Source organism: Babylonia areolata, chromosome 6 (genome assembly GCF_041734735.1).
Source record: "Babylonia areolata isolate BAREFJ2019XMU chromosome 6, ASM4173473v1, whole genome shotgun sequence".
NCBI lineage: Eukaryota > Metazoa > Mollusca > Gastropoda > Neogastropoda > Buccinidae > Babylonia > Babylonia areolata.
Genome location: NC_134881.1, coordinates 38,160,277 through 38,175,855, shown reverse-complemented (window position 1 = coordinate 38,175,855; position 15,579 = coordinate 38,160,277). Strand labels below are relative to the sequence as shown.

The 15,579-nt window shown below is 46.5% G+C and overlaps 1 protein-coding gene across 4 annotated transcripts in view; it reads left to right on the top strand.

The window, feature by feature from the left end:
• Positions 1-15,579, top strand: part of LOC143282994 (dystrophin-like) — a 448,581-nt gene that overhangs the window by 360,111 nt on the left and 72,891 nt on the right. For all 4 annotated transcript variants that reach the window (XM_076588970.1, XM_076588967.1, XM_076588968.1 and 1 more), the window contains one exon: positions 11,480-11,649. In XM_076588970.1, the coding sequence (XP_076445085.1) occupies positions 11,480-11,649 (170 nt within the window). The remainder of the gene's footprint in view (positions 1-11,479; positions 11,650-15,579) is intronic.

Here is a 15,579-nt window from a genome sequence, read left to right as displayed (position 1 = left end):
GTGTTGTGTAGAGTGTTGTGTTGTGTGGAATGTTGTGTGAAGTGGTGTGTAAAGTGTTGTGTGGAGTGTGAAGTGTTGTGTGGAGTGTTGTTGAGTGTTGTGTGGAGTGTAATGTGTTGTGTGGAGTGTTGTAGTGAAGTGGAGTGTTGGTGAGTGAATGTGTTGTGTGGAGTGTTAGTGGTTTGTGTTTTGAAGTGTTGTGTTGTGTGAAGTGGTGTGTGGAGTTTGTGTGGAGTGTGTAAGCGTAGTGTGAAGTGTTGTGTGGATGTTGTGTATTGAATGTTGGTAAAGTGTTGTGTGTGTGGAGTGGTGTGTTGAGTGTGAAGTGTTGGTGGAGTGTTGCGTGAGTGTGAAGTGTTGTGTGTGTTGTGAAGTGTTGTGTGTGTGAATGTGTTGTGTGAGTAGTTGTATAAGTTGGTGTTGAGTGGATGTTGTGTTGTGTGGAGTGTTCGTGGTGTTGTGTTGTGTGGAAGTGTTTGAGTGGAGTGTTGTGTTGTGTGAAGTGTTGAGTGGAGTGTTGTGTTGTGTGAATGTTACGTGGAGTGTTGTGTTGTGTTGGAGTGTTGTGTGAAGTGTTGTGTTTGTGAAGTGTTGTGTGAAGTGTTGAGTGGAGTGTTGTGTTGTGTGAAGTGTTACGTGGAGTGTTGTGTTGTGTTGGAGTGTTGTGTGAAGTGTTGTGTTGTGTGAAGTGTTGTGTGAAGTGTTGAGTGGAGTGTTGTGTTGTGTGAAGTGTTACGTGGAGTGTTGTGTTGTGTGGAATGTTGTGTGGAGTGTTGTGTTGTGTGGAGTGTTGTGTGAAGTGTTGTGTGGAGTGTTGTGAAGTGTTGTGTGGAGTGTTGTGTGGAGTGTTGTGTTGTGTGGAGTGTTGTGTGGAGTGTTGCGTGGAGTGTGAAGTGTTGTGTGGAGTGTTGTGTTGTGTGAAGTGTTACGTGGAGTGTTGTGTGGAATGTTGTGTTGTGTTGTGGTGGAGTGTTGTGTTGTGTGGAGTGTGTTGTGTGGAGTGTTGTGTTGTGTGGAGTGGAATGTTGTGTTGTGTGGAGTGTTGTGTTGTGTGGAGTGTGTTGTGTGGAGTGTTGTGTTGTGTGGAGTGTTGTGTTGTGTTGGAGTGTTGTGTTGTGTTGTGTGGAGTGTGGAGTGTTGTGTTGTGTGGAGTGTTGTGTGGAGTGGAGTGGAGTGTTGTGTGGAGTGTTGTGTTGTGTGGAGTGGAGTGTTGTGTGGAGTGGAGTGTTGTGTTGTGTGGAGTGGAGTGTTGTGTGGAGTGGAGTGGAGTGTTGTGTTGTGTGGAGTGGAGTGGAGTGTTGTGTTGTGTGGAGTGGAGTGTTGTGTTGTGTGGAGTGGAGTGTTGTGTTGTGTTGTGTGGAGTGGAGTGGAGTGTTGTGTGGAGTGGAGTGTTGTGTTGTGTGGAGTGTTGTGTTGTGTGGAGTGGAGTGTTGTGTGGAGTGGAGTGTTGTGTTGTGTGGAGTGGAGTGTTGTGTGGAGTGGAGTGTTGTGTGGCGTGGAGTGTTGTGTTGTGTGGAGTGGAGTGGAGTGTTGTGTTGTGTGGCGTGGAGTGGAGTGGTGTGTTGTGTGGAGTGGAGTGGAGTGTTGTGTGGAGTGGAGTGTTGTGTTGTGTGGAGTGGAGTGTTGTGTTGTGTGGAGTGGAGTGTTGTGTTGTGTGGAGTGGAGTGTTGTGTGGAGTGGAGTGTTGTGTTGTGTGGCGTGGAGTGGAGTGGTGTGTTGTGTGGAGTGGAGTGGAGTGTTGTGTGGAGTGGAGTGTTGTGTTGTGTGGAGTGGAGTGTTGTGTTGTGTGGAGTGGAGTGTTGTGTGGAGTGGAGTGTTGTGTGGCGTGGAGTGTTGTGTTGTGTGGAGTGGAGTGGTGTGTTGTGTGGAGTGGAGTGGAGTGTTGTGTGGAGTGGAGTGTTGTGTTGTGTGGAGTGGAGTGTTGTGTGGAGTGGAGTGTTGTGTTGTGTGGCGTGGAGTGGAGTGTTGTGTGGAGTGGAGTGTGGAGTGTTGTGTAGAGTGTTGTGTAGTGGAGTGTTGTGTTGTGTGGAGTGGAGTGGAGTGTTGTGTGGAGTGGAGTGTTGTGTTGTGTGGAGTGGAGTGTTGTGTTGTGTGGAGTGTTGTGTGGAGTGGAGTGTTGTGTTGTGTGGAGTGGAGTGTTGTGTGGAGTGGAGTGTTGTGTGGAGTGTTGTGTTGTGTGGAGTGGAGTGTTGTGTGGAGTGGAGTGTTGTGTGGAGTGTTGTGTTGTGTTGTGTGGAGTGGAGTGTTGTGTTGTGTGGAGTGTTGTGTTGTGTGGAGTGGAGTGTTGTGTTGTGTGGAGTGGAGTGTTGTGTGGAGTGGAGTGTTGTGTTGTGTGGAGTGGAGTGTTGTGTTGTGTGGAGTGGAGTTGTGTGGAGTGGAGTGGAGTGATGTGTTGTGTGGAGTTGGCCAACCAGGATCGATCGGACCGCTCTTTTCAATGTCGGTTCTCTCTTCTCATTCTTTCCTTCTGACGCCCTTTACCAACAAGACAACGTACTGTATCTCTCTCTCTCTGTCTCTCAATGTCCCCAGAGTGTGCGTTTCTTCTTCTTCTTCTTCTTCTCCTCCTCCTCCTTCTTCTTGTCCTTCCCCTCTTCCTCTTCCCCCTCCACCTTCTCCTTCCCCTCCCTTCCTCTTCTTCTCATTGATCGTTGTGATTCTGTCCACAATAGAGGCGAGTTAAACAGACACACAAGGTGTGTGCGGTGTGTGATTTCAGCCTTCACCTCTCTCTGTGAGCATTGAATCGTGCATTGCTGACGCTGGAAGACTGCTGTTCAACTGGCAGATGGGATAGATATTATTTGTGTCTGCCTGTCTGCCTATCTATCGGCCTGTCCGTCTGTCTGTTTGTCTGTCTGTCCCTCTCTCTCTCTCTCTTTTCTAAAGGGCGTTATAATGTCGAATCTCTCTCTCTCTCTCTCTCTCTCTCTCTCTCTCTCTCTCTCTCTCTCTCTGTGTGTGTGTGTGTGTGTGTGTGTGTGTGTGTGTGTGTGTGTTACGTTGCCCTGCCTTAAATGACCTTAGGCTACAGTTAATTCCACAAAAATATCATAGACATCCATCTCTGTTTCGACTTTCCTTGCTAATGTCATCAACAAATGAAACCATTGTAAAAACAGTTCGCTATATACTTGTATAAGGCATTCAAAATCCGCAGTTTGATATGTGATTAATTGTACTTTTTGTGTGTGCATGTGCATTGCTAGAATTGTAGTTAAATGTTTTCTGTTCCACATTGTTCTGGAATGTAACAATTTGTGTTCACTGATCCCCTTCATGAGGGGCTACGGCCTTTATTGAATAAAAATGTTCGTTCGTTCGTTCGTTCTCTCTCTCTCTCTCTCTCTCTCTCTCTCTCTCTCTCTCTCTCTCTCTCTCTCTCTCTCTTCTGAAGGGCGTTATAACGCTGAATGGACAATAAAAACTGTCACTGTTATTATCATTGTCATTGACATTCTCTCTCTCTCTCTCTCTCTCTCTCTCTCTCTCTCTCTCTCCTGAATGCGTTATAACGCTGAATGGACAATAAAAACCTTGTCTTTATCATTCTCTGTCTCTCTCTGTCTCTCTTTCTCCTGAATGCGTTATAACGCTGAATGGACAATAAAAACTTTGTCATTCTCTCTCTCTCTCTCTCTCTCTCTCTCTCTCTCTCTCTCTCTCTCTCTCTCTCTGTGTGTGTGTGTGTGTGTGTGTGTGTGTGTGTGTGTGTGTGTGTGTCATTCTCTCCTACAGATTGGGCAGAATCGATTATCATACCTATTCACAAAAAGGGAGACCCGAATATTCCAGATAATTACCGTGGAGTTGCACTTACAAGTATCATTAGTAAAGTTTACACTTATATTTTAAATAGAAGATTAACTAAATGGGCTGAACGAGAAGAAAAGATTATTGAAGAGCAAGCTGGATTTCGATCAGGTTACAGCACCATTGGCCACATTTTCACATTGTATGCAATTGTACAAACACATTTATTAAAAAATACAAAATTGTATGTTGCTTTTGTAGATTTTCAGAAGGCCTTCGACTCTGTGAATCGAAATAGTTTATGGAATGTGTTACGTAAAACTGGTGTTGATGGTAAGCTTTATATGGCACTGCGTGGTGTATATGATGCAGTTTTAGCGTGTGTGCGTGAGAAGGGTGTATATTCAGATGTATTTGATTGCCCACGTGGCGTAAAACAAGGATGTCTGTTGAGCCCTATAATGTTTTCGTTCTTTATTAATGAACTGGCAGGAGAGAACGAAAAAAGGAAGACATGGGATTCAAATGATCCCTGGGGCTGTTGAACTGTTTCTCATGTTATTTGCAGATGATGTAATTCTTTTGTCTGACACGGCCATAGGACTTCAAAATCAGCTGAATATATTAAAGCAAGAAGCAGATAGATTATTTTTAAAAGTTAATCTTGAGAAAACAAATATAGTTGTGTTTAGAAAAGGTGGTTACCTATCTAGATATGAAAGATGGCACTACGGAACTGATGAAGTGAAGGTAACTAATGCTTATAAATATCTTGGTATGATTTTTACAACTAAGCTGAGTTTGACAAGGACAGTAGCAGAGATCTGTAGAAAGGGGAAGAAGGGGGTTATATAAATCTTAACGTGTTTACGTAAATTAGGCTCGATAGATTCATATATATTTTGGAAACTTTTTGATACTCAAATAGAACCAATGATAACATAAGGTGCCGAAATTTGGGGACTTTCTGATATCAAAGATTTAGAAAAAAAAGTACATACATTAGCTATTAAACGTTTTTTTTAAATGTTCCATTACATGCTTCAAATACTGTATTATATGGAGAAAGTGGTAGATACCCATTATATATTAAATCATGTGTGAAATGTATAAAATATTGGTTAAAATTAATAAGGCTACCCACATAGAGATTATGTAAGCAGGCGTATGAAATGTTAGCAAATGAACATGAGAGAGGGAAGGAAAACTGGGTATATTTTGTAAAGAAGACATTCACTGTAAATGGATTTGGGATTGTGTGGATGCGTCAGGGAGTTGGATGTGTAGAAGGATTTGTTTCAGAATTCAAAGATAGGCTAATTGCTTCATATAAACAGAATTGGCACTGTAAAATGGAAAGCACTGAGAAATATAGATGGTTTTATAGTTTTAAAAGTTTATTTCAAACAGAAAAATATATCACAGTCGTGACAAACAAGTGGCACCGAACAAGTCTCGCCAGATTTAGAACGAGAACGGTTGGGTTGAATGCTTATGAAAAGTGGTTTCAGACTGAGCCCTCGTTACTCTCCCCTTGTCCGATGTGCGGTCATTTAAGGGAGGATGAATTGCATTTTTTGTTTAGTTGTAAAGCTTATGACGATATTCGAGAAAAATGTGTTGTATTTAAAACAAATGTAGCAAAGAATGAAGATATTTTTGGAGTGCTTAATCTAAATCAGGAAACTTCACTACAGTCACTTGCAAAATATACTGCCGAAGCGAATAACATGCGACGAAAAAAACAACAATAATAAAATAGTGTCGGGTGTTGCTCATTGTGAGAATTGAGATCTGTGTTGTCATCCTCGTATGGAAAATGTTTATGTTATACATTTATATATGTTTTTGTTTTTATTTCTCACTGCATGCCATTACTTTGAATGGATGGTCGAACTGCACTTTGTTGCACAGATTGATCAAATTTCGTTTCGGCTTTGGTTTTCATCAATATTATTACTATTGATGCATGTTGTTATTTGTATTATGAACCCCCGTGTCATTAGGGCTGTAAAGCTATTGACATTACAGTGTTCAGTGTTCTCTGTGTTTCTCTCTCTCTCTCTCTCTTTCTCTCTCTCTCTCACCCTTCCATCCATTCACACTCTCCTTCCCTTTCGACCTTATCTTTCCCAAACTGTCTGTCTCTGGCTCTCTTCCTCTATTTGTCTCTGTCTTGCCCCCACGCCCCTCATCCCCCCCTCCACCCCACCCCTCTCCTGCTCAGTCACTGTCTCCCCTACCCACACACTAACGCTCCTCCTATCACCCTTCTCTCACTCCCCCATCCATTCTTTCTCTCTATCTGTCAACCTGTCTCTCTCCCTCTGTCTCCCTCCCCTCTCTCTGTTCACCCTCCCACCCTGTGGAAAGTCGTTATCTCTCTCTGTTCACCTTCCCACCCTGTGGAAAGTCGTTATCTCTCTCTGTTCACCCTCCCACCCTGTGGAAAGTCGTTATCTCTCTCTGTTCACCCTCCCACCCTGTGGAAAGTCGTTATCTCTCTCTGTTCACCCTCCCACCCTGTGGAAAGTCGTTATCTCTCTCTGTTCACCCTCCCACCCTGTGGAAAGTCGTTATCTCTCTCTGTTCACCTTCCCACCCTGTGGAAAGTCGTTATCTCTCTGTTCACCCTCCCACCCTGTGGAAAGTCGTTATCTCTCTCTGTTCACCTTCCCACCCTGTGGAAAGTCGTTATCTCTCTCTGTTCACCTTCCCACCCTGTGGAAAGTCGTTATCTCTCTCTGTTCACCCTCCCACCCTGTGGAAAGTCGTTATCTCCTCTCTCTGTTCACCCTCCCACCCTGTGGAAAGTCGTTATCTCTCTCTGTTCACCCTCCCACCCTGTGGAAAGTCGTTATCTCTCTCTGTTCACCCTCCCACCCTGTGGAAAGTCGTTATCTCTCTCTGTTCACCTTCCCACCCTGTGGAAAGTCGTTATCTCTCTCTGTTCACCCTCCCACCCTGTGGAAAGTCGTTATCTCCTCTCTCTGTTCACCCTCCCGCCCTGTGGAAAGTCGTTATCTCTCTCTGTTCACCCTCCCACCCTGTGGAAAGTCATTATCTCCTCTCTCTGTTCACCTTCCCACCCTGTGGAAAGTCGTTATCTCTCTCTTTTCACCCTCCCACCCTGTGGAAAGTCGTTATCTCTCTCTGTTCACCCTCCCACCCTGTGGAAAGTCGTTATCTCTCTGTGTTCACCCTCCCACCCTGTGGAAAGTCGTTATCTCTCTCTGTTCACCTTCCCACCCTGTGGAAAGTCGTTATCTCTCTCTGTTCACCTTCCCACCCTGTGGAAAGTCGTTATCTCTCTCTGTTCACCTTCCCACCCTGTGGAAAGTCGTTATCTCTCTCTGTTCACCCTCCCACCCTGTGGAAAGTCGTTATCTCCTCTCTCTGTTCACCCTCCCGCCCTGTGGAAAGTCGTTATCTCCTCTCTGTTCACCCTCCCACCCTGTGGAAAGTCGTTATCTCTCTCTGTTCACCCTCCCACCCTGTGGAAAGTCGTTATCTCTCTCTGTTCACCCTCCCACCCTGTGGAAAGTCGTTATCTCCTCTCTCTGTTCACCTTCCCACCCTGTGGAAAGTCGTTATCTCTCTCTGTTCACCCTCCCACCCTGTGGAAAGTCGTTATTTCCTCTCTCTGTTCACCCTCCCACCCTGTGGAAAGTCGTTATCTCTCTCTTTTCACCCTCCCACCCTGTGGAAAGTCGTTATCTCTCTCTGTTCACCCTCCCACCCTGTGAAAAGTCGTTATCTCTCTGTTCACCCTCCCACCCTGTGGAAAGTCGTTATCTCTCTCTGTTCACCTTCCCACCCTGTGGAAAGTCGTTATCTCTCTCTGTTCACCCTCCCACCCTGTGGAAAGTCGTTATCTCCTCTCTCTGTTCACCCTCCCGCCCTGTGGAAAGTCGTTATCTCTCTCTGTTCACCCTCCCACCCTGTGGAAAGTCATTATCTCCTCTCTCTGTTCACCTTCCCACCCTGTGGAAAGTCGTTATCTCTCTCTTTTCACCCTCCCACCCTGTGGAAAGTCGTTATCTCTCTCTGTTCACCCTCCCACCCTGTGGAAAGTCGTTATCTCTCTGTTCACCCTCCCACCCTGTGGAAAGTCGTTATCTCTCTCTGTTCACCTTCCCACCCTGTGGAAAGTCGTTATCTCTCTCTGTTCACCCTCCCACCCTGTGGAAAGTCGTTATCTCCTCTCTCTGTTCACCTTCCCACCCTGTGGAAAGTCGTTATCTCTCTCTGTTCACCCTCCCACCCTGTGGAAAGTCGTTATCTCTCTCTGTTCACCTTCCCACCCTGTGGAAAGTCGTTATCTCTCTCTGTTCACCCTCCCACCCTGTGAAAGTCGTTATCTCCTCTCTGTTCACCTTCCCACCCTGTGGAAAGTCGTTATCTCCGAAAGGCAGCCGTTCGATCGTGTCACACAGGCCTTACTCACTCAACCCCAAAAGCCGATTTTTAAAAACACAGTGTGTTTCATTTCTTTTTTTAATTGCGCCCTTGTTGTTGTTTTTCAGTTACTAATCACATAAATCTGCTTTACCCAGTCATCACCGATTTTTTTTTCTTATACGAAGGGCAGGGAGGAGTGTGTGTGTGTGTGTGGGGAGGGGGGGTGGAGTGGGGCTGCTAACATTTTTTTGTTATTTTTTTTTTTTTTAATTTAAATTCTGGAACCATAGTTTTCCATTTCATTGATACATTGTCTGTCCGTTACCTGGATGTTGACGCTGTGGGTATTGTGGTTGAGTCACGAAAACAACGTGCATGATGAGCGTGGGCAGCTGGACAGAGGCTGGAGACGATGGGTCAGGTCACAGTGCAGTGGGCTGGTGATGACCGCTGGTCACCCCCGGTCAGTCAGCATGCTGTCAGGTGCAGAGAGAAGTGTCTAAGTGTCAGAGTGCTCGGTAGCCAGATGAGCCAGAGCCGGTGTAGCAGGTCAAAATATCCCCTGTCTAGAATATACCCAGGCATAAAATGGCCTGAGGAAAAAAATGTTTTGGTATAAAACGGCCAAAGCTGCATTATACCTCGAGATAAAGAATGACCGGGCCATTTTACACCCTTTTGGCCGTTTCGTACCCCTGGGTTTAATGCGGTTTAGTCCGTTTCAGAAGAGTGAAGACTGACAGACATCGTTCGTGTACCCACCCAGTATCACACAAGTGCCCAATTTCACAGCGGCAACACTTCAGGAGTGGTACACGGATGATGTCTCAGTAAAGAAGGAACGGTCAGACGAAATAACCACACAAACTGAGAGTGGCGGGAAAAGGGGAAAGAGAGGCCATCACCAAACCAAAATGTGTCAAGAAAAACTCTTTTTTTTTCTCTCTTTTTTTTTAAAGGGTTTTATTTTATTTTATTTATTTTTTAGTCAGCAGATTTATTATGAAATAAACGCAGTTGAATTGAGCTCACTGCGATTGCTTGGACAGGACCCCAGAACAATGTGCTCAACACTGCATGTGAATCTTTGTCATTGCAAAAACTTGAAATATGAAATATGAACTAAAAACGGTGCTCATAATAGGTACTTAGTACTTAGAATGACGGATCATGTTTACTGTTAGCCTTTTGTGCACACGTAATCACTCTATTGAATGGACACAACAACCAGGATGATGATAGCCCGCAAGGGAATCCATTTTAACCCTGAGGGGAAAGAAAAGGCATAGGCCATTTTATATCCGGGTACAATCATGGCCAGGGATACATTCTGACCTGTTACACAGAGGTGGTGTGGCAGGAATCACGGTGCCTGTGTCCATGTTGAGTCACGTGGTGATCCGTTGGGGGTGGGGGGGGGGGGGGGGGCGAGGGGGGGGGGGGGGAGGCACAGGGTTACCTGTGAGGCAGCTGATCCGTCAGTCACTGCAGGTGTGAGCGGATGCTGAAGGTGTTGATTATGTCCGCTTCACGGGGCATGTGAATGCTGAAATGGTGACTCTGGGAGATATTCATATATATTTATTTATGTGTGTGTGTGTGTGTGTGTGTGTGTGTGTGTGTGTGTGTGTCTGTCTGTCCGCCAGTGTATGTATATATATATATATGAAAATCTCCCAGTGTCATTTTAGTCATCTGTCTTTGTCAGTCTCTCGCAGTTTTCATCCTTATTACCCCATCCCTTCTAACAGTCTCTACCCATCCTCCCCATCCTTTCCCCTTCCCTTCCATCCTCCGTCTCTCGTCCTTCCCCTCCAGCCTCCCTCTCTCTCTCTCTCTCTCTCTCTCTCCATTGTGTTGTCGCTACGTGATCACCATGTTGTGTACTTTTGACCTCTTTGTAAGGGCCGGAGGCTCTTATATATAATAAATTGCATTGCTTGGTTCGAACTTTTTTTTGACAGTTACACGTGGCTAAATGCCTACGTTGACCGAACTACGCCATTGGTCAGTTCCGTACTACACACAGTTTGCAATAATGCAACTGGACCGCGCGCCGGCCGCGTGGAATGTGGCACAGTGGAGATTAAAGTTTTTGTTCTTGTTGTTTCTCTCTCTCTCTCTCTCACGGTCTTTTTCTGTCTCTGTTTCTCTACCTTTCTCTCACCCCCCCCCCCCCCTTCTCACCCCTTCTCTCCTCCTCCACACTCACCCACCACCTCTCTTTCTCTGCCTCCCTCCTTCCCACCCTCTCTTTCCTTTTTCTCTCCTCCTCCTCCCCCCCCCCCCCCCACTTCACCTCTCTTTCTCTGCCTCCCTCCTTCCCACCCTCTCTTTCCTTTTTCTCTCTCCTCCCTCCTCCTCCTCCACCCCCCCCCCCCCCACTTCACCTCTCTTTCTCTGCCTTCCACCCTCCCCCCCCCCTCTCCCTCCCCATCTCTCGTTTCACCCTGTGATGCTGAAGCATTTGATGAACAAGGTTTCTTCACTGGTTGAAGTATCCAAGACCGACCAGAATCAGACAGGGAAGGACTGTCAGTCACAAGGGGTCCCATTTTTCGTCTCTGGCTAGCAAACAACTTGTGCACACACACACACAGCATGGACCCTGTATTCCACCCAGACTTTACCAAGCAGACCTACCGTAGTGTACAGCAGACAGGCAGAGTCAATACTGTGTATGTGGACACCATAGGCAGGGTGATGGACAAGCATGAAGCTTGTGTGGAAACATCTGAAGGAGTGAGAACCCCCCCCCCACCCCCACCCCCACCCCGCACCACCATCAACATATCTACCCACCACTGGGATGTAGGGGAGATAATGCAAGGATTATGTATTGGGAGATGGGGAAGATAATTAAAGATAGGAGAAATAATGAAAAGAGTCTTCACATTTGGGAGTATGGGGAGATGATTAAAAGACACTTCACCATTGGGAGACAGAACTAAAAGTAAACAGTCTGTATGATATCTGCAGAAAACTTGGATTTTCATAAAATCATGGGAATAAATGAGAAATATTCAGGTGGAAATCCAAATACATCAGCAAATGAAGATTCTGTCCTGTGTCTCAGGAGCAGCATGCTCAGCAGATTGCCCGCTTGGTTCAGCACTGTTGGAAAAGCCCCCTGCATGTGTGTCTTCTAATCCCTGCACCTCACAAAGCACATTTTGATGTCATATACTGTACCATGTCAAACTGATGTAAACTAGACCTGTCAGTTTTTGCCCTGCTTAGCCAGATTTGGGGCGGTTGACAGTGAAAAGACACCCGATGTGTTGGCCTTATTTTTTATATTGATTTTTTTCCTGTTACCTTGCAGGACCTCCAGGCGGAAGTGGATGCGCAGCAAGGGGTGTACGACTCCCTGAGCTCCACAGGCCACCAGCTGCTGACCTCCATGGGGGGGCCCGACGCTCAGAAGCTGCAGGACCGCCTGGAGGAGATGAACCGGCGCTGGCTGACCCTCATGACCAAGTCCATGGAGATCAGGTCAGTCTGTGGGCACTGGTGGCCCAGTGGTGAGGTGTCCATACAGGAAGTGAGGGAATCTGAGTATAGGGGATCAAATCCCACACTTGGCAGAATCCGCCCCCCCCCCTCCACTAGACCTTGAGTGGTTGTCTAGATGCAAGTCATTCAGATGAGATGATAAACTGAGGTTCTGTGTGTTGCTTGCACTTAGCGCATGTATAAGAACCCATGGCAACAAGAGAGTTTGTGGCAAAATTTCAAAATAAAATCCACTCAGTGTGAGTGTGTGTGTGTGTGTGTGTACACACATGCTTGCATGACTGAAGCATCAGTGAATGACACAGGAAATGAAGGATGAGTGCTTAAATCCAGCTCTCGGTCAGCTCTTGTTGTGCACAAATCCTGTGGTTGTAAAGCGCTTAGGTTTGGTCTCTAACTGAGGATAGGTGCTCTAATGAAAGATGCTGTGTGCTAGCGGAGTGGTTGGAGCACTGGACTTCTACTCCTTGCTACCTGGGTCCTGAATCTTCACACTCAGTGACTGCACATACCAGGGAACATCCAGTGAAGCTGACAAAACCTTGCACCAAATCTAATCTTTTTTCACATGCTTTCACTAACAGAGCTCTGTACTTTGGAGCAATATGCCTGGTCACATTGCCCCACAGGAACACTGGGCTATTTCAAGGACACTGGAAGGATGATGACTTCCAGATACATTTCTCATTTAGAAGCAAAAGCACACCTAGGATGCCATTTTTTGTTTTTGAATTTTTTTGTTTGTTTGTTTGTTTGTTTTTAGTCATTCTACATATTGATTTGGTTTGGACTACCACAACTTAAGACATGGTGATACCATAAACCAGACTGTCAATCAGTATGAATAATAAGGTGTTAGTTTTTTTTTCATAGGAATGGAAACAGTTCCTTTTTATGCATGAGCACTGCTTGTGTATGTGGAGGGTCCAGTGAGTGTAGTTGTGTGCATGTATGTGAATACAACATATGCTTGCATGTGTTTGATACTGACACTGATGGCAGGCCAACACCCCTATTTTAACAAGTGCAGACAAAGTACATTTCAGAAATAATTTGACTGAAAATACAAATATATGGATAGTGAAGAATGTACATCAATTTTTCTCTTTATTGCTGCTTCCTAACCCCTACCCTCAACATGAATACGCATCATTAGAGGGTGACAGACAGTGGAAGTGTTCATGTGTATATACAAGCATTACAACACCAGTATGTACATGTGACCAGACAATGAACAAAAGAAACCATGGAATGGCTTGCACCCTAACACAGACAACAGACACCCACACCCCATCACAGATGACAGACACCCACACCCTATCACAGACAACAGACACCCACACCCTAACACAGATGACAGACACCCACACCCTAACACAGATGACAGACACCCAGCCCTAACACAGATGACAGACACCCACACCCTAACACAGATGACAGACACCCACACCCTATCACAGACAACAGACATCCACACCCTATCACAGATGACAGACGCTCACACCCTATCACAGACAACAGACATCCACACCCTATCACAGATGACAGACACCCACACCCTATCACAGACAACAGACACCCACACCCTATCACAGACGACAGACACCCACACCCTATCACAGACAACAGACACCCACACCCTATCACAGACAACAGACACCCACACCCTATCACAGACAACAGACACCCACACCCTATCACAGACAACAGACACCCACACCCTAACATAGACAACAGACACTCACACCCTATCACAGACAACAGACACTCACACCCTAACACAGACAACAGACACCCACACCCTATCCCAGACAACAGACACCCACACCCTATCACAGACAACAGACACCCACACCCTAACACAGATGACAGACACCCACACCCTAACACAGACAACAGACACCCACACCCTATCACAGACAACAGACACCCACACCCTATCACAGACAACAGACACCCACACCCTATCACAGACACCCACACCCTATCACAGACAACAGACACCCACACCCTATCACAGACAACAGACACCCACACCCTAACATAGACAACAGACACTCACACCCTAACACAGACAACAGACACCCACACCCTATCACAGACAACAGACACCCACACCCTAACACAGATGACAGACACCCTAACACAGACAACAGACACCCACACCCTATCACAGACAACAGACACCCACACCCTATCACAGACAGCAGACACCCACACCCTAACACAGACAACAGACATCCACACCCTATCACAGACAACAGACATCCACATCCTATCACAGACAACAGACACACCCACACCCTAACACAGACAACAGACATCCCCACCCTATCACAGACAACAGACATCCACATCCTATCACAGACAACAGACACATCCACACCCTATCACAGACAACAGACATCCACATCCTAACACAGACAACAGACACACCCACATCCTATCACAGATGACAGACACCCACACCCTATCACAGATGACAGACACCCACACCCTAACACAGACAACAGACACCCACATCCTATCATAGACAGCAGACACCCACACCCTATCATAGACAGCAGACACCCAGCCCTAACACAGATGACAGAGACACCCACACCCTAACACAGATAACAGACACACCCACACCCTATCACAGACAACACACCCACACCCTAACACAGATGACAGACACCCACACCCTATCACAGACAGCAGACACCCACACCCTAACACAGATGACAGAGACATCCACACCCTAACACATATGACAGACACCCAGCCCTAACACAGGTGACAGACACCCACACCCTATTACAGATGACAGACACCCACACCCTATCACAGATGACAGACATCCACACCCTATCACAGACAACAGACACCCACACCCTAACACAGACAACAGACACCCACACCCTATCACAGATGACAGACATCCACACCCTATCACAGACAACAGACACCCACACCCTAACACAGATGACAGACACCCAACCCTATCACAGACAACAGACACCCACACCCTAACACAGATGACAGACACCCACACCCTATCACAGATGACAGACACCCACACCCTAACACAGATGACAGACACCCACACCCTATCACAGACAACAGACATCCACACCCTATCACAGATGACAGACACTCACACCCTATCACAGACAACAGACATCCACACCCTATCACAGATGACAGACACCCACACCCTATCACAGACAACAGACACCCACACCCTAACACAGACAACAGACACCCACACCCTATCACAGACAACAGACACCCACACCCTATCACAGATGACAGACACCCACACCCTAACACAGATGACAGACACCCACACCCTATCACAGACAACAGACACCCACACCCTATCACAGACGACAGACACCCACACCCTAACACAGACGACAGACACCCACACCCTAACACAGACGACAGACACCCACACCCTATCACAGACAACAGACACCCACACCCTATCACAGACAACAGACACCCACACCCTATCACAGACAACAGACACCCACACCCTAACACAGATGACAGACACCCACACCCTAACACAGACAACAGACACCCACACCCTATCACAGACAACAGACACCCACACCCTATCACAGACAACAGACACCCACACCCTAACACAGACAACAGACACCCACACCCTAACACAGATGACAGACACCCAGCCCTAACACAGATGACAGAGACAGTCACACCCTATCACAGACAACAGACATCCACATCCTAACACAGACAACAGACACCCACACCCTAACACAGATGACAGAGATCTACTCCTTCACACAGATGACACAGACCCACACATTAACCCACCACACCTTAACACAGATGACACAGACCCACACCTTAACACAGATGACACAGACCCACACCTTAACACAGATGACACAG